Source organism: Brachyistius frenatus, unplaced genomic scaffold (genome assembly GCF_029030835.1).
Source record: "Brachyistius frenatus isolate BFR_SWC_R1_liver_20210118 unplaced genomic scaffold, ASM2903083v1 Contig_16, whole genome shotgun sequence".
Classification (NCBI taxonomy): domain Eukaryota; kingdom Metazoa; phylum Chordata; class Actinopteri; family Embiotocidae; genus Brachyistius; species Brachyistius frenatus.
Window position 1 is genome coordinate 2,110,127 of NW_027210615.1, and position 18,776 is coordinate 2,128,902.

The 18,776-nt window shown below is 42.2% G+C and overlaps 2 protein-coding genes across 3 annotated transcripts in view; one reads left to right on the forward strand and one right to left on the reverse strand.

The window, feature by feature from the left end:
* The window catches only part of LOC138618282 (E3 ubiquitin-protein ligase Itchy-like), a 23,316-nt gene extending 13,091 nt beyond the window's left edge, over window positions 1-10,225 (forward strand). The window contains exons 11-24 of the mRNA XM_069693917.1: window positions 297-366; window positions 955-1,039; window positions 1,184-1,312; window positions 2,168-2,240; window positions 2,467-2,538; window positions 2,863-2,955; window positions 3,762-3,917; window positions 4,063-4,196; window positions 4,338-4,478; window positions 4,651-4,771; window positions 4,864-4,968; window positions 5,410-5,506; window positions 5,848-5,920; window positions 7,551-10,225. Coding sequence (XP_069550018.1) covers window positions 297-366; window positions 955-1,039; window positions 1,184-1,312; window positions 2,168-2,240; window positions 2,467-2,538; window positions 2,863-2,955; window positions 3,762-3,917; window positions 4,063-4,196; window positions 4,338-4,478; window positions 4,651-4,771; window positions 4,864-4,968; window positions 5,410-5,506; window positions 5,848-5,920; window positions 7,551-7,650 — 1,449 coding nt within the window. The 3' untranslated portion in view covers window positions 7,651-10,225. The remainder of the gene's footprint in view (window positions 1-296; window positions 367-954; window positions 1,040-1,183; window positions 1,313-2,167; window positions 2,241-2,466; window positions 2,539-2,862; window positions 2,956-3,761; window positions 3,918-4,062; window positions 4,197-4,337; window positions 4,479-4,650; window positions 4,772-4,863; window positions 4,969-5,409; window positions 5,507-5,847; window positions 5,921-7,550) is intronic.
* znf341 (zinc finger protein 341) lies at window positions 10,208-18,479 on the reverse strand. Of its 2 annotated transcripts, none has more exons than XM_069693916.1 (16): window positions 18,439-18,479; window positions 17,608-17,718; window positions 16,693-16,883; window positions 16,238-16,387; window positions 15,794-16,129; window positions 15,532-15,715; window positions 15,200-15,293; window positions 15,019-15,109; window positions 14,617-14,809; window positions 13,396-13,643; window positions 13,024-13,232; window positions 12,188-12,284; window positions 11,961-12,093; window positions 11,678-11,789; window positions 11,511-11,581; window positions 10,208-11,276 (listed from the first exon to the last, which is right to left on the reverse strand). In XM_069693916.1, exons 1-16 carry the CDS (start codon window positions 18,467-18,469, stop codon window positions 10,636-10,638), a joined length of 2,892 nt encoding a protein of 963 aa, XP_069550017.1. In that variant the 5' UTR covers window positions 18,470-18,479; the 3' UTR covers window positions 10,208-10,635. The 2 variants fall into 2 exon arrangements, with proteins under 2 accessions (XP_069550017.1, XP_069550016.1); XM_069693915.1 differs by having other exon boundaries at window positions 13,396-13,646.
* Window positions 18,480-18,776: the final 297 nt, after the last annotated feature.

Sequence of the window (18,776 nt, forward strand, 5' to 3'; positions counted from 1 at the left end):
AGTCCTCCTTATCATGTAATACTTTGTGGAGATGTGGGTGTTAATAACCAAAATATGGAGGCCACGTCTTTAACTGTTGCTGACCTTTGTTCATATATGCATGTAACATAAAACAACTTCTTTTAGTTGTTGGAGTACCAGATCAAGCTGGTAGTTTACTGTGTTTACATACTGTGGTTCGCCATGAACTGTTTGCTGTTAATGACAAACCGGCTTTTAAATGTTTGTACATCGTATCACAAATACAACCACAGGTGCTTTGTGATTCGTATTAACTATGATTATCTCCTCCGTAGGTACAAGATCAGGTCTCAGCCACACAGAATAAGGAGTTTGATCCTCTTGGGCCTCTGCCACACGGATGGGGTAAGGTCACTGAGGCTTTTCAATTTATTTACACAGACTTCTGACACATCATTTAACCAAACAAGAAGTTTGCGGTTTGTTATCTTTCAACAACGAGTCCCAGCACACGGGTAATTCACAGTGGTAGAGTTGTGGGTACTCCAAAATAAAGATTCACAAAAGAGATGTTGCCTTTCTTGTCTTGCCTGATGCTTGAGCTGAGTCTAATTCAAGAGACTCTTTGCTAGCTGCAGCCTGATTGCTACTGAGCTTTTTACAGCATTTTTACATTTAATAATTTACATCTGTAGTGGGACTCATTGTACTATTAAATATCATCCTGTTATACTGACGGTTTCTTTATGAGCCCTATGATGGACAGATTTATGTAGTTCTTTGAGTTTCTGTGAACTGCATTTGGCCTGGTGGAAATAATAGACTTCCTCTTAAACTCAAATATCTCAATAGTTGTGAATTAAAGCACTGAAAAGTTTCAAATTTGTCAAGTCACCACCCTGAATTGTCACTTTAGTGGATGAACACATACAAATGTAACAATGGACCGGGAGAGTGACGAGATGACTGTCTGGCCTTACTGTGTCTTTTCAGAGAAGAGAACGGACACCAATGGAAGAGTGTATTTTGTACATCATCCTACACGGGCAACACAATGGGAGGACCCACGAACGCAGGGGTTAGTTTGTGTTTGTATACTGCTCTCACTATCAAATGAACCTGTAAATACACTATACTTGAGTATGACGTTAGTTTGTGTACTGTATAGCATTTACTTCTGAAAACATCCATCACCAAATGTTGGTGTGATCTCATTTTCCAGATTGTTGAATGAGAAGCCTCTTCCAGAGGGCTGGGAGATGAGGTTCACTGTGGATGGCATTCCTTACTTTGTAGACCACAACAGGAGAACCACCACCTACATCGACCCTCGCACTGGAAAATCATCACTGTACGTCTTCCAATGTGCCGTTTTCTGCTTTCTCAAAATCTTCTGAGAGTCACATACGACACAAGCAAGCTAACTAGAGCAGATGCTCAACAGCTAATGAAGAAGCAGTTTAACAGCATGCTCTTAACTGCAATAATAATACTTTGAAACTTATAAATAACTGGATTGATTGAGTGAACACGATGCCCTTTTCATACCAGAAATTACTGATGGATGTGTCACCAGCCAGATAACACCACAGACTGTTGGTGGAGTAGTGTCATAAATTCAATCATTCAAATTAACTCGATAAGCTGCTTCTAAGATTTTGAAAAGTATATATTAATTTATCTTGAACTGGACGTTTAGTTTAGCACCTCAGGAGGGAGCTCTGTTGATCCAGGTAATTCCGTTTCAGCAGATCTTTAGCTACATGAGTCACTGTCCATATTTAGAAGTTGTGATGCATTTTCCTGATATGGCTAATGGGTCACCTAGTTTCTCATGCTTCTGTCATTCACGCTCATGATGGTAACCTGTCAGCCTGACTTCAGTAATTACTCTGGTGTGCTTCCAAAGGTGGATAAACCAGTTTGGTGAATGACGATAAGAGTGTGACCACATGATCTGACAGGAGCAGTAACATCCTGACCAAGAAACCGCAACATATTTACACACCCGCAAAGTCTTTTGTACTATAATACTTTTTGTAATTACATCGGTTTTCAACTTAAGTCACATTTAATTGCCACAAATATTGTCTCAAGATAAATCCACTTTATATTGGTAATAGCGTGGGATAAACATATCTTAAAGTAACATTTAATATCCTTTGAGGTATTCAAACACAAGTTTCTCTCCCCTATTTTTTCTCAGTGAAAATGGACCCCAGATCACCTACGTTCGAGACTTCAAAGCCAAAGTACAGTACTTCAGATTCTGGTGTCAGGTAAGAGTCAAAACCGTGAACAGTTTGACAGCATTACTTGGTAATTATTCTTAAGTAATGTACTCCATCCTTCACTCATTTATACTCGTGCAGTCACATTGTGTGCTTGCGGTCTTGCAACAGTGAGTCTTCAGAGGAAAATAAATTATTATCAGGCAGTTGGTGTCGTCATAACTTAAAGCACATTTGACCTCTAACTACTGGTGACATGTTCCCTTTTCTCCAGCAACTGTCGCTGCCTCAACACATCAAGATCACAGTGTCCAGAAAAACCCTGTTTGAGGACTCCTTCCAGCAGGTACAGTGACCCAGGCCAGCCCTGCTGTTGCACATTTCACTCGGCTCTAGGAAACCTTTTCTTCAGACTATTACTTTTACCAACTTTACCAGCTCCACCAACCTAACACGATGTGTTCTTCTTCATTGCACATTTCTTAGAAATGAAATGTAAAATTAGAATTGAAATGTAAAATTCCCTGAATAGTTTTAAAGCTTTTGTTTAAAGCTACAGTTGTTGATGCACAATAAGACAGAATAAGTGCAGGGTAAAATTACAGTATTTGATCATTTCTTATGTGCAAGTGAGTACACCACCAGTCTATCATTATATCATCTGTTTTAGATAATGAGCTTCAATGCTCAGGATCTACGAAGGAGGTTATGGATCATCTTCCCTGGAGAAGAAGGCCTCGACTATGGAGGTGTCGCCAGGCGAGTTGTTCATTTTTTTTGTTTTCTGTTCTCTGGAGGTTCAGATGCCTTGTGAAGAATTTTTTTTTATTTGAATGTTACAGAACATAAATTCTGTGTTGATTGTATTTGCTTCGGTCACTTAACCTCTCCTCAAGAATAATTATTGGATATTTTGCTGCTTCAAGCGCTAGTTCAGGACTTTAACATAAAAATGATGTTCTGTTACATTCAAGCTTTTGTCAAATGAGTTCACACAATCCTGATTAAGCATATTACCAACAGATTAATCACTTCGTTTTTAAATCCAGTGTCTGGTGAGACATTCCCACTTTGGCTGGAAGAATACATACTCTGTATGGATAGAGCATCCACACCAAACACTTACACCAGCTGAGCTGGCTGACTTTCAGCTTAGCCCTATATAAACCTGAATGGGTATCAAATAACTCAATCATGAAACTCTTCTAGACTTTCGGAATGTTATCAGACCTACAGCAATAACATTTTCTCAGTGAAACGAGTCATTTTTTTTGGAGACTCTGATGGTCAAAACAATTTATCCACAGTTTCAGAGCCGTAACAGTGGCGACAGAGTAGATTACAGCAGAGGCTATGACGTAAGCACGTTGACAAGGTTTTTGTAAGTACTCTTACTGGCAGAAGGGAGAGACAAAAGTTCTTCCCTGCAGGTCATATTTTAATACTGTTTGAGTTTATCTACAACTTTTGCTGAATTTCCTTGAGACTTGTCTTGTCGGCCATTTTTGTTCCGTATTTGCATCATCTCTCACCCTGTCCTCATTTGTGTCGTGTCTCTCTCACAGGGAGTGGTTCTTCCTGTTGTCCCACGAGGTTTTGAACCCCATGTATTGCCTGTTTGAATATGCCGGTAAAGATAACTACTGTCTTCAGATCAACCCTGCCTCCTACATCAACCCCGACCACCTCAAGTACTTCAAGTTCATAGGACGCTTCATTGCCATGGTTAGTCATTTAAACATGCATTGCTTAAATCAGTGTGACAAGGAAGAGTTATTTTAAGGTTATGCTATGTTATGTACAGAGAAAAGATTTACTTAGCTTGTGAATAAATAAATAAAACAATAAAGAAGCTTGTTTTGTCCTTCAGGCTCTTTTCCACGGCAAGTTCATCGACACGGGTTTCTCTCTGCCATTTTACAAACGCATCCTCAACAAACCGTTGGCCCTCAAAGACCTGGAGTCAATAGATCCGGAGTTCTACAACTCCCTCATTTGGATCAAGTGAGTACAGAGATGCTGTATGTGGAGGGGGTTTTCAATGTTTAGCAGTTAATTGTGAAAGGCTAAACATGTGATGGATTGCGTTATCCATCACACGTCTGTTCTAACAGTTGTGCTGTGATGGTGTCTGCTGCTATTCAGGGATAACGACATCGAGGAGTGCGAGCTGGAGATGTTCTTCTCTGTTGACAAGGAGATCCTGGGAGAAATCTCCACACATGAGCTGAAAACAGGAGGAGGAGACATTCAAGTCACAGAGGAGAACAAGGAGGAGTACATCAGGTGGGTTTTTTGAGTTTTCAGTCAGTGAATTTTAAGTCAGTGAATCATATTTCAGGTTGTAGATTCGATGTGAAGTTGCTTCAACATGTCTCAATGGTTAAACCGTACTTACTGAACTGTTGTTTTAGTGTTTATGGACGTTTATGAGGTGTGTGTTTGTCTCCCCCTGCAGGCTGGTAGCAGAGTGGCGGCTGTCCAGAGGAGTGGAAGAGCAGACGCAGGCGTTCTTCGAAGGCTTCAACGAGGTCCTCCCTCAGCAGTACCTGCAGTACTTTGATGCTAAAGAGCTGGAGGTACGGTGGAAGCAGAACCTCTTGGCACATGATGCATGATGTTATACCAAAGTGTGTCTCCCTTCGTCTGACTTACTTATGTCCTGTTGCAGGTGATGCTCTGTGGTATGCAGGAGATCGACCTCGCAGACTGGCAAAGAAACACCATCTACAGACACTATGCTCGCAGCAGTAAACAGATCATCTGGTTCTGGCAGGTCAGTGTCAAGCTCCTGAAGTGAGCACTTTCATTTAAGCTTTTTTCACTGTAATGTTGATGTTGGATATTCTGGACGCTCAGTTTATATATTTATGAAGAATTCTTTCTCTTTTTTGAGTAGTATTGTGTTTTGACATTATTTTGATTAAACGGTAAAGCATTAGACGAGTAGGTGGTAGATATACTGATATACTGTTATGCCCAAAAACTGACTAAGGAAACATTTGAACTAATACTTAAATGTTGGATGCAGCACCATTTTATATATCAGCTGAATATGTTTTTTTTTTTTCTCATAATTATATTTAAAAGAAATAATTCGCTCAGTGCATCTTGGGCCTCTTATAGCAGTTTACTATGCTGTTTGTCTTTCTCCCAAATTGATTTAATGAGTTGTATAATCTCTCTGGTGACATTTAAATGCCACTTTTGCCTGCAGTTCATAAAGGAGATGGACAATGAGAAGAGGATGAGGCTGCTGCAGTTTGTCACTGGCACCTGCCGCCTGCCTGTTGGAGGCTACGCCGACCTTATGGGTAATGATTATAGCAATTACCATTTGAGTTGGCATTTCATTTCACATGCCGGTGAAATATGACTCTAGACGAGTGTGAGGATAACGCTCTGAGCCTCATTCAGTCGCATAAAGGGTTTAAGCATTGTACCCTGATCTTCATTTACCGTTTATTTAGTAGCACATTTCTACTTCTTCTAATCTGTAGGTTTTTGGTGAAACCAGTTGTGGTCTTTAGTATGTTTGCTCAGAAACAGTTTGTGTTTTATCAGTTCCAGGTTTCTATAACTGTCTCATTCATGATGATGCATTCAATCAGCCACAATAACTTGAGATCCTGCTGACTTGTGCTTCACTTTATAGGAAGCAACGGTCCTCAAAAGTTCTGTATTGAGAAGGTGGGGAAAGAAAACTGGCTTCCCAGAAGTCACACATGGTGAGTTTATGCAAACTACAATCGGAGCAGACAAATGACTGATTAACCGTGTGTTGCAGTTTATTCTAGAAAACTTTAGTGTTTTCTGCTTTTCAAGTGACACGTGAAGCCGGAATCCAGGACCGTTCATACTCATAGCAACAAGGTCGAATAGAAAGATCACTGAAGGCTCGTGGGCCGTACAGAATATTTTGTCAAAGAATGGCTCCAAATAACTCTTAATGTCATTAATACATTGAATAAACTAATCATGTGCGTCTCTTTTGTGGTATAAGTTTCAAACAGCAAAATACAAGACGACTGTTACTCGATTAGAAAAAAACCAGTTTGAAGTTGTTCTACCGTGCACCACTTCCTGGGTCCTCGCAATAAAAGTTCCCACTTCCTAAGAACACCTGATAATGTGTAACTTTACTTCAACCGTTTTCCAACCAAATCTACCTATATTACAACCAGTACAAAATATTATTGCCTGTTAACTTTACAGTAAACATGGTAAAACAGTTTTGGCCGGTTTAGGATACGATCAAAACAATTCCAAGCAGACATCAGGTGCTTCTAGCAGCTCCAGATGTGTTAATGGGGGGAAAAGTGACACAGGCAAAAATTTAGAAGGTGTGTTTTAATCAACATAAACAGATCTTTAATCTTTGCATTTTCACAACAACAACATTCCTCAGCCGGGTGATTTACCACAAAACAACTATCATACATCAGACTTCTGTCATTTTAAGCCTGTTTGAGTGGCGACGACGACTCTGCTTTGATTTTGCGACTTAACATAGTTTGGCTCATCGGTAATGAGACCAATCTCGAGATACTTATGCAACTTAATTGGTTATGGGAAGATGTACGCTTGTTTTATTGCATTCATGTGAGAAAAGCTCAACTCACATGTGTAAGTGGATAAAAAGGTGTCAGCAGTCCCTGCGCTGCCCGTCTCCATTCCTCCGAGTCCCCAGAAAAAACTAGCAGAAAACAAGGCATAATTTGACTCGGTTCTTCCTCACGTTGTGTTCTTTCATCACAGCAATGTGTTATTTTGCGGAACAAGCACATCAGTGTATTACTTGTTGCAGCCGGCAGAGCAAATCAATACCCGTCGGCCCTTTTGGTTTGGAACTCTCAGTTTTCATAATTGATTTTTATGTGTCTTTAGTTTCGAGAAAGACATTTTGCTTTTGGTTTAATTTACAAAGTCTTTCTTTAGCGGGTGTGTCGCAGGAATTCCCATTGTGGTCTATTCCAGCACATACTGCAGCACACTCCAGGCCTCCCCTCTCACCCCCCCCAAAGTCCTCACACACAAAGCTCGTCTATGAGTCAAGATGCCACATATTTGTTTCCATCCTTGTCTGTGGTTCAGAGTTTTTTGTATTAGTTTTCTTTATCATATCACTAACACGACAGGCATCTTCTAGCGGGCCATTGAAAAATTCAGACGGGACATATCCGGCCCGAGGGCCACGGTTTGAGTAGCCTTGCCCTAATCCCAGACAGCTACAAGAAAAGATCCAATATGGCTGCACAGGGAAAGTTGCTCCTCACGGGTCAAATCCAAGTTTTGTCTTTTCAAGAATAAGACTTTACATGTCAAACTGTAATATATTTTTTCATGTTCCTTTCCCAGCTTCAACAGACTGGACCTGCCGCCCTACAAGAGCTACGAGCAGCTGAAAGAGAAGCTGATGTTCGCCATTGAGGAGACTGAAGGCTTCGGTCAGGAGTGAAAGCAACCAGGAGGAGGTGAAATAATTGGTGCAGGAGTCTGAAGGAATTTAAAAAAAAAACGAAAAAACAACCAAAAAAAAACAACAACCCACCAGTGTTCAAATCAGGGAGCCTCTTCAGAATAGGCAGGTGTTTCTGGGAGTTCGTGCTCATGCATGCGTGCACCTGTACGGTACGTCTACGGGAGCGTATGCAAAAGACTGCGGCCGTCGGGATTTCGGGCCTCTGCTGCTGCAGCTCTGAGCTCACCGCAGGCCTCTCAGCGCCTCGTCGCGACCAGAAAACGTCGTATCGTTCTAAACCAAAACACAGAAGCTGCTCCTGTCTCTCAGAAAGTGCGCCAAAATAATGCATGGGATCCTGAACTCTCACCCTCTGTGACATCAGTAGCTTTTCCTCCCCACACATGTGATCATGTTATGGCAGGGAACCGGGTGGTCTCGGGGTAACCGTCAACATCTCCTGATCGGACGGGGCCACGGGTTCCAGCAGCGATCGAGAGGGTGTTTTAAGTTTCACCAGTAAACACATTTTGTTGCTCTTCAGATTATTTGTTGCACCAGATTCCCTCTTTGATCTGCAACTCTACTTCTGACTAAACTGGATCTTTTTTTTTTTTTTTCCTTTTTTTTTAAACTAAACAGTAACACATGACAGTAGAAACGGACAGATTTGATTTGGTGGAATTATTAGTGCTCCAAATTAACGCTTCTATTAACAGACAATCTTGGTGCTTCAAAGAGATTCGGGAGACATGCCTGTTTGGTGTTCCTGGTTATACAGTGTTTGACCTGTGAATCGAGTAATGATTGTGAAAAGTGTTGTAACCTCCATAATTTCTAGTGGTGGGAAATGTGGGGCCGAAACTTCCAGCTGGCCCTAGTTTTATAGGGCCGGAGTTTTGCACACTGCGGTTGTGGAATGGGATGTCGTGGATTTGAGTATTCTCGGAGAATCTTTTAAGTTATTCATATTAATATCAGCTTTAAGAGACATTTTACACCTTTTAATTCACAGGGTGGTCGTGATTACAAAACAAGATCCATAAAAAGTCCTTGAAATGAATGATGATTTAACCTGTCAGAACTTTTAAAAACACCAAAATCCAGTCAAACCAAACCCATTTTTAAATCTTAACAGACGTTTTTAACGAATCATTTGCAAAATGCAGGAACTGCATGTAGATCTTCATACACGTGTAGCATTTGCCTTGTTTTGACGTTTTAATGCTCCACAATAAACCAGTTAACAATGTCTCTCAAAAAGATTCAGCCAGCATTTAAAAAGCTTGTCTTCCCTTTTACACTAAAAGGAACATTTTACATTCTGAGTATTTTTACTTAGTTTTATGGGCAGATTGAAACTGATATTCTGAGACACCCAGTGAAAAAAATACACTATTTTTTTATTTTTGAAGATGTGTTCAAGATCCGACTTGAGGTGAGGATTCTTACCTCTGGTATTGATTTACAGATCCGCAAAACAGCTGATTTCAGGCAGATTATTGTACTGATTCCAGATGTGTGTGTACAAAGAAACCCCTCCTGATGCTTTGCCAACGTGGTGTCCAGTGCTGAATGTGTACAGCGATGGTCTAACTTGGCAGGTGTGCTACACATCCGATCAGCTGTAACAAACTTCAAGAGGATCTGAACAAACGGCCGGTGGTGTGATTTGTCATTTTGGAGTGTCCTTTTGAATGCTTAGATGACACCCTGAAAGGACTGGTGTGGTTACTGAGCAGCAGCGGCTTCAGGTGGCGTTAGTCTGACAAAGCACAGCACTTTTCTTTTTTTTCTTTTCTTGCAGCATGTGGGACGCGCAGTCCGAGTCGTTGGGCTCTTTTGTTTCCACACGCGTGGAGATTGAGGAGGGGGGGGGGGTGTCTTCAGTGTCCGTCATTAGCCTTCAGGTAGCCTTATGTCCACCCTCGGCCATCAGGTATCCTATTTAGCAACAGCATAGGTGAAAAATTGAAAAATAAATCCCCTGAACTCCTGCTCTGGTCTGACCCAGCTGTGGAGGAGTAACCAAACCAGGAGGAGTCTTCCCAGTGTGGGAAAGCCGTCAGACTTGAGCTGGGTGGAGACACGGGACCCGTTTCTAACGGCTAACGGGGGTAACAACTACTGAGACAAAGTTAGCGTCAAATAATGAATGTATCCCGATGAAAAGTTTATTGGTAAAAATTGCCTATTTCCAGATTTTCCTCAGAGTGTTACCCCCCGACGCAGGATGCTGTTCTGGGTCGATCACATATTTAAATCCCGGGGATGCAGTAGTTAAGCAAATATGTTAATGTCATAATTCATCGCTACTTTTTTTGTGTGCGTTTTTTTAAGCTGTTTTTCCAGAATCCTCCATATCCAACTAAACCACTGTCACTCTCCTGTACACGAGAAGAAGTTGTAAATGGTGTCAATAACAAATTTTCTTTTGTAAAAGAAAGGATTTAATAAGAGGTTTATGGTAACTCTCTATATTTTCTTTTCCCTGTTTAATTTCTGATGTACATGAAAGATGTGTAATATAGAAATTGCCACCTTAATAAATTAAATCAAAAATTTGTTTGTGTCTTGGCTGACAAAGAATTTGTGTGTGTGTCAAGGACATGTGTGTGACTGCGTTTTAGACATACAAGATAAATAAATAAATAATAATAGCCTATATATAATTATATATAAATAATTATAGGAAAACATTGGCACTGCTTTTGCCTTCATGACATTCATGACATTTTTACATGAACCACTGCAGTTAAATTTTTTACACAAGAACAAAGAAATGGTCCACTGGCAGTATAATAAAACAGGTAACAAAGTATTTTCGCTTACAGAAAAAGAAGCACGGTGAATCATTTAAATTATGTTTTAATTTAAAACAAATAATGAAATCTTTCCCCGGACGGATTGTTTTTCATTTAAAGATGGAGAACCGAGTTTGTTAGTTGGTCCGTAGCATCCAGGAAACGTTGACGATAAAGACTACAAACATGGCGGCTGCAAACAGTTCTGATCGTTACTCTGAATGTTGTCCAGTGCTTCACCGCTGTGATCCGCTCTGTCATCATCATCGTCATCTTCCTCCTCCTCTTCTTCCTCGTCTCGTTGCGCCTGCCCTTCAATGGTGATGATTGACAGTGCAGCTTGACAACCCTCGTCATTCCTCCTCCCCTCTCCTTCATCATCATCATCATCGTCCTCGTCATCGTCGTCCTCCTCCTCCTCCTCCTCGTCGTCCTCCTCCCCCTCGTCGTCCTCCTCCCCGTGTGTTTCCACTTCCTGTTGGCTGCCCTTTGAGCTCTCTTCCTCCTCTTCCTCCTCAGCCCATGATCTTTTTGCTTTTGTTGTGAACCTGCACCTCCTCCCGTCCTCTTCTCCGTCCTTCTCCTCAGCCGTCAGCGCTCCCGAAGCATCCTCTTCCTCTCCCGTCCCTCCTTCGTCTTCGGCCCCGTTTGCCGCCGCCGGACACTTGTGGTCTCTGTAGTAGCTCTGCCTGGTGAACCCCTTGTTGCAGGTGGAGCATCTGAAGCGGTAGTTGTCTGTGTGGGACTGCTGATGCTCGAGCATGTGAGCCCGGCGGCTGAACGCCTTCTGACAGAAGAGACACTTGTAGGGTTTAATACCTGGAGGAGAGACGAGTTTATAGGAATCAATGTAATAAAGTATCAATATTTAATCTGCTCAATCTGTTCACTTATATTCATAAAAATCGGTTCAGCTTTTACATATTCTTCAAACAAACTGGCTGATAGAGAATTTAATGACGTGGGAAAAGAAGTTTCTTAAATGCTTTCGCTTATCAGAACATCCGAAACGAATTAAAAAAAAAAAAAAAGGAACTGATTTCATTCACACACCAGAATGTGACAGGATGTGGGCCTTGAGTTTGTCTGGTCTGTTGAACTCTTTGGTGCAGCCTACATGTGTCCTGATGAGAAAACAGACAAGTTAGCATGAAAAGATTTAACTCGTCGTAAAAAAAAAAAAAAAAAAAAAAATCAATGACGTCAGCAAAGATCTTTACCTGAAAGGACACTTGTATTTCTTAAAGGGTTCGTGGATGAGCATGTGTCGCTTCACTTTGTCTTTCCTGTTGAACGTCGCCTCACAGAGGGAACATTTGTATGGCTTCTCACCTGCAATAGAATCAACATCAAACCCACACATAGTATAAACACTTAGAACACTCGGTGTGTTTGCTCCGGTGAAACCGTTTCATCGGTGATATCGGCACGTCGAGCTCCGACTTATCTGCAGAAATAATGCCAGCGCAAAATGTGACTAATGGCTTTGAAAGTTTGCCAGACCTGAGTGAATACGTGTGTGCAGTTTGAGGTAGTGCTCCGTCTTGAAGGCCTTCTTGCAGATCTGACACTTGAACCTCCCTCCAACGCCGTGAGTGGGGAGGTGCCGTCTGAAATATCTTTCGCACGGGAAAACCTGGTCGCCACAAAGAGTCCGCAGATCAGACACGGAGATCTTAAAATATGACGTGAAGAACAAAAGCGTGAACGGCGTCAGCTGTGGGCGGTACCTTCTGACAGTGTGGGCAGGGGAAGCTGTGCGAGGCGGTCAGCAGATGTTGCTCCAGAGCTTCCTGGGTGGAATACCTGCTTTGACATTTCACACACCTAAAAGGAATCGCAAAAAAAACAAATGTGATGGAGGATCAACCAACTTCGCCCATTAAACCAAAGCACGAAGGCACCGATTCCTTTTTTTTCATACCAGAAAAACAGCCAACTTGTGGCACTCAGCCCCAAGCCCATTCATTCTTATTGAAGATGAACATCTTCATGATTATTATCTTAATAAATATACACTTTAAGTTAAAAAAAATTAAAAATAATTTCCTAAAATCAGATCTTTTCTCTCAGTCTGATCTTCAGATGGTCAGCCTCGGATTCTCAGATCAATATTTTTTGTTGGGGATATTTTCTACATGATTTCTGCCTGGTTTTACTTATTTCAGCCATTCAATATTTAAATCCTGGAAATATGATGTAAAGCACGCTGTAACTTTGTTTTGATAAGTGCTGCATAAGTAAAGTTGATTAACTTTATTAATTCAAGTTTATTGTTTATTATCATTATTGTTATCATTATAAAACAGCGGCATTAAAAGTACATTTGTCAGGGACTATTTTCAGTAGCGGATTAATACACATTTGTATTTACAGCAGCAGGACAGTGTAAATGAGACTCAAAACATGGAACGTGTGACCAGATGTAACGCATGGACCACTGATGTGTTTTTAATGTATTCTGGGCAACAACTGAGCTCTGAGGCACGGAGGAATGAGATATAACTGCCCGGTGTTCTTCCCTGTAGTTCGCATGTCGTCATTACACCAGAGTGGTTGCGCTGACCTGTACACGGTGGTTTCCTTGCGTGTGGTCTGCTGTGGGCAGAAGCAGTGAGAGTACTGGTGGACTCCCAGCTCGAACAGCGAGGGGAACACCTTGCTGCAGAGGTGGCAGCGGTAGGTGAGCTGCTCCTGGTGCGTGCGGATGTGCTCCAAAAACTGATCCAACTTCTGGAAGGTCTGGGAGCAGGACTTTAACACGCACTTATAAACCTGCAGGGAAGCAGATATAAATATTCCCTGTTTTTTTGGATGTTTAATGCCATTTATGTATAAACTACCGTACTGATTTCACACCCCACCATGTGATTTTGAAAAAAAAAACAAATAAAAACCTTGCACGGTTCACATGATTGCCACCTTCTCGCACACGCACCTGTTCTCCTTTGTGCTGCGTCAGGTGGGACTTGAGCTGGAAGTAGGTCTTGAACTTGTTGGCGCAGAACTGGCACTGGTAGGAGCTGTCGATCACCACGATCTGTTTGGTGTGAGCCTGACACGGTTGGTTCTGGTTGGACTGCGCCTGCATCGGGACCTGGGGATGCCCGTTCTGCAGGTCCTCCCCCTGGCTGCCCTCCAGATCAGCCTGAGCCTCAGTCACACTCTCCTCCAACTCTCCTGGTGCTTCTGAAGACAGGAAGTGAGTTTATACCGCGAGGGCTGTAAATCTGATGCAGTGGGCTTTGTTACTTTTACCACCGAGATCAGATTTTCTTTCCATTGTTTTAATATCCTACAACTCTGTTGGTAGACTGTTCCACATGTAACAGAAACCTATAAGCGACAGCAATACAACGGCAGCTGGTTTATTAGTGGTAACTGGAGAAAGAACCTGCTATTTTAAAATGTTCACATTCACAATTTTTCAAGACTATTTTCAAGAGTTATGTAAATTGAGTTGCTGTCGTGAGGAAGCTGCAAAGAACTATATGCCTCTTTAATTAGATAACTTTTGATTTTACTGATGAAAGGGAAATTGAGAGACAATCTTATAGGTAGCTTACATCAGTACAAAAACAGTGTTTCTTTTAAAACAGTTGTGAAACTGTATGTTCAAAGTAGGCGTCTTGTTATCCCGTTCCAATTTATTATCGTCCTGAAAAGGTCCAGAGCATTGACAGCCAGTCACATTAACTTCTAAGCTTTGAAACTTATTATAGAGCTGTGGAAATGTCCAATGTCAAGATGCATCATGGTGCAGATGTGGAAGATTGATTCTCCATCAGAACATAAACAGCGACATAGTTGCACAAAATTATAGCCCAGCTCTTCCCTTACAAAGCCTACATAGGGAGATGAAATCATTTGGATCCACATTAAGTTAATCTTAGATTAGAATTCCTTATTTCACTCTTTTAAACTAATAATGGCCACACAGTTGACAATATTGTGTGTGCTGCAGTAACTGAGCAGGGCTCGAGGCTTCTCTCGTGAAGGTCTGCAGGCCACACGAGGCCTTTTGGAGACATCTGTAAATTGTAGCTGCAAAAAATAACTAGGGTGACACTCTCCCCTTCTAAACTACATTAAATCGTTGACAGATGTGAATAATAACGGTGTCATCGATATAACAATACCAATACATAACAGTCATTACCTGTTTGCGACGACTCTTCCTCTGCTTGTGTTTGACTGCTCTGCTCCTGCGGACCCTCCTCGTCATGTTCTCCTTGCTCCTGCTGCTGCTGCTCATCATCCCCGACTCCTTCTTCCTCATTGGATGACACTGGCACCATCTTTACTGTAATTGGTAGTCTGGACACTGTGCTGGCCACACTCATAGGCCACACCTATGACAAAAGACAGCTGCGGTTACTGTGTTGTTGGCACAACACTGCATCCGTCATGGGACTAATCTGTGATTTATTAACATTTGGTATCATAAATCACGGCAGTATATTCCATTAAGAATATTGAGTACTCAGAATGAGTAGCGTTGGATAAACTATATTCAGCAATCTGAGGTGAGATCAGAGTATTATCACAAACTATTAACAACCTTGTGTGTCTGCATGTGTTTCTTCACATTGGACTTCTGGGCGAAGGCTCGGCCACAGACGATGCACTGAAACGGTTTCTCTCCTGTGTGGCTGCAAAAGAAAATAATAATTATTAGTAATTTTCTTCTGGATAGATATCTATTTTTAATGGGTTCAGTCGAAACGCTGGTGATAACTCACCTTCTAATGTGCTGCTGAAGATCAAAGTTTTTCGAGAAGATTTTGTCGCAGAAATTACACTTCAGCTTCGGACCTTTTCCCTTCAGTTGCTCGGCTGAGGAGAGAAATCCATAATTATACCACAACTATCATCACAGTTCATATCAATATTATCAATACTTCAATACAGTTTGCTTTGAGTTGTTTTTACAGAAGTGTGTGCAAATACGTGCGGTTGGTCCTTGGTATTGTTTCAGAGAGCCTTTCCTTGTGACGCTGTTATTGATTCAAATTAAGTTCGTCAAATTCATAGGTAATATTTTGAAAAACTAGAAATGGTTTTCCTCACATACCCGTCGTTCCATCTGAGCTTTTTTTGCCACCCCTCGGTCGTTTGGGAATGATGACCTTTTCAAAGTCCCCCAGCTCCGTCATGTTGTTGGTGATGCTGCAGGTTTTTGTCTTGGTGCCCTGCTTCCCAGGGCTGTAGACCGGTGGCGTGGTGAATGACTGGCTCTCCACACACTGACTGGGCACCTGAGGGACACAAACATGAGCTCGGTGCTTTTCTCGGAAATAAAAGGGTGGGCAATGCCGATGGCCAGCTTTACTCACTTGTACAGGATGGAACGGCTGCAGACCCAGGGTGTGGATCTCTGCACCGCCACCACCCCCGGCCATGTGAGGCAGCGTGCTGTACACCTGCACCACTGAGTTGCTGTGGCTCGCCGGGACCTGTGAGGAGAGCGGCTGCTGTGCGGGCTGTCCAGCTGGCAGCGAGTGGGCCGGGGTCTGGCTGGAGGGGAGGGGGTGGGAGGACGGCTGTTGCTGCTGCTGCTGCTGCTGCTGCTGCTGCTGCTGCTGTTGCTGCTGTTGATGATGATGATGATGGTGGTGGTGGTGATGGTGCTGAAGGTAGGACACACCGGCTGTGTGCATGCTCAGGTTACTCTGCATTAAAAAGGAAACAGATTTGATAACGGTGCAGCTCGGATGTGAAACTTTAAAGGGTTAAGACACACAAAAGTGGCGTGAGAATGTCGCCCCCTGCTGACTTACCTGTATAGGTGTCTGCATGGCGGCCATGGGCTGGTCGATGGAGGTAAAGGCTGAGATTGCTGACATGAGGACGTCGTCGCTGACCAGCACGTTGCCTTGGACCAGAGTGTGTGTCAATGGGGAGGGAGGGACGGTGATGTAGGTAGACACCTGATGTACGAATGGGCAGTAATACACAAACATACCAGTTTGAATTGTGGATCGTTTTAAAAATTAGAACAACTAAATATTTCTAAAATATCCGTTTCTTTTCTTTTTTTAATCATGTGTGACTTCTTTCTTTTTGCCATGTAATTAATAATCTCCTTGCCACATCTGTTGTCACTTTTGTAATAATGTTATGCCTCACACACGAAGCAACAAAATATGACCTAACCTACAAACTGATTCATTATTAAATTGATCTCAATCTAACACATTATCAGCCAGATAAAACAGCCCTTGTGCCCTCTCACCTGTCTGTTGGCAGGAGTCTGTGGCACGGAGCTGATTGACGGGACGGGTGTGTAGGCGTTGGTGGAGGCCAGGGACACTGTGGACAGGGAGGGGGCGCTAGACTGGCACTGTTCCCTCTTGTGCGTCATGAAGGCTGGCAGAGAATTAAACTGCTTCTTACACTTCCCACACAGGAAGACGTCTTCGTCGTCTGCAGGAAACACAGACAGGAAGGTTCGATCACCGTAGAAAATAATGGAGACGAGGACACTGCTGTCAGAACAACCAGCATTTGTATACAAAGAAAAAGTCCATTTTTAAGACATTACTGACTGCTCACATATTGCAATGTATTACAAATGAACAAATAAGAGTTGCTGTCAATCTATAGTCCATCCTTTGGATGTGCTTGGTCTTTTAAAAGAAAATGACGTTGGCAGGCAAGATGTGATTATGCATTTTACGTTTGAACTCGAGTATTAAAAAAAAGGCCGGTTAATTATCGTGAGCAGGAAAAGCAATCAGAAATGCAATGCAGTAATAACCCAGAAATAAGCACTTCGTAACAATTTGATTATTGCTTCTAAGTCCCAAAGGAATACACGACGCGTTCGGTACAAACCCTTCCACAACAATAAGGTAGCACATTTTTGAAAGTGCTGTCCTAATCTTGTGTAAACACTGTTTCTACCTATTCGAATGATTAAATGTAAGTAAAATAAAGGGCAGCCTTTGAGCTGACATTTACCGACTTTAGTGATCTTAAGACAAGATTTGTCGAGATCTGTTTGGCATACGGTTAAAAATAAAACTCTCGGGGATGCGGTCCAATTTGATGAAACTAAAATCTTGTCATACATGATGTCCTGGAGTTAGATGAGAGAATAATGCTGCCTGTCTTGCTGCGGTTACATAGTGTACACGCGGTTACATACCCATGGGCTGGATCGTGGGCGTCCCCGAGACATTTGGGTTGTTTGGGTCGGGGACTCCCCCTTGGCCGTCCAGCAAAGACTGGACCGCCAACACCGTCTGGTTGTCCATGCCTGGTGAGGCGGAAAGACAGCGGGGTTAAAGAATCAATATATTAATTCACATTCTGGAAAGATACCCTTTGTTCTAGATGCTCAAAGAGTGTATGTTCCACTGAAATCTCAAAATATGAGTAAGTACATGTTCGGTCTCTTATGGGTGTTTGGGAAGAGCGGTGTCTGTTTACGCAGATTGTAGAGACTCTGTATCTTGTAAGAAGAATTAAAGAAAACTTCACCAGATGGAAGGAAACAATAGTTTGTGTTTAGGTCCAGCTCTACTTACAGTAATCTCATAACACAGAATTAGGCAGGCTCAAGAATGTATTAATAATGATTAATACCGTGATAAATTAAAATAGACAAAGTCTTAATATGTGTAGTACAGGAAGATTACAGTGTGCTGTCCTCCAAAGTGCCTGCAGCAACAAAAAAAAGTACAATCACTCTGAATTGCAGATCATTTTACTGCCTGACTGTAATACGATGAAAAGCATTTACACTACGAGCTGCTCAGAAGCTCTGAACAGTAATCAATCCCATTGTTTGTTTACATTCATACACCCACCACTGTGGGATGTTTGGATTGTTGTAACACAAATAGACGCCTTTACATTGACTTGCGGCGGCTCTTCTGCATGTCCGAGCAGGCCTGCAAAAAGGGATTACTGGACGTATTCATTAGCGTTTCACCGGGGTTGCAGTTGCGATGCTATTACAGAAAATTACCCCTACCTTCAAGCACTTCAAATATTGCCTGCGCCATCTTGTAGCTCTTCGTCTGCGCATTTGGTGCTCGATTAGCAGGGGCTGCCTCTTCAGGTGAATTCTCTTCATTTCAGGAAAAGGCTGCGAGACCACTTTAAACCAGAGGATTTTCGTAAAATATTCAAATAATGTTGACAATACGCTGACTGAGGAAAAAAAAAAAACACCGTTTGGAAAAATAACGTATTTGTCTTAAGCCTCCAAACGTGGCGGCTGAGGTCTTCTTACCTCGCGCCACATTAAAGGGAATGACGGAGTGTGACACGCTAAAGTTGTGAAAAAAAACTTTATCACTGACAGTATTT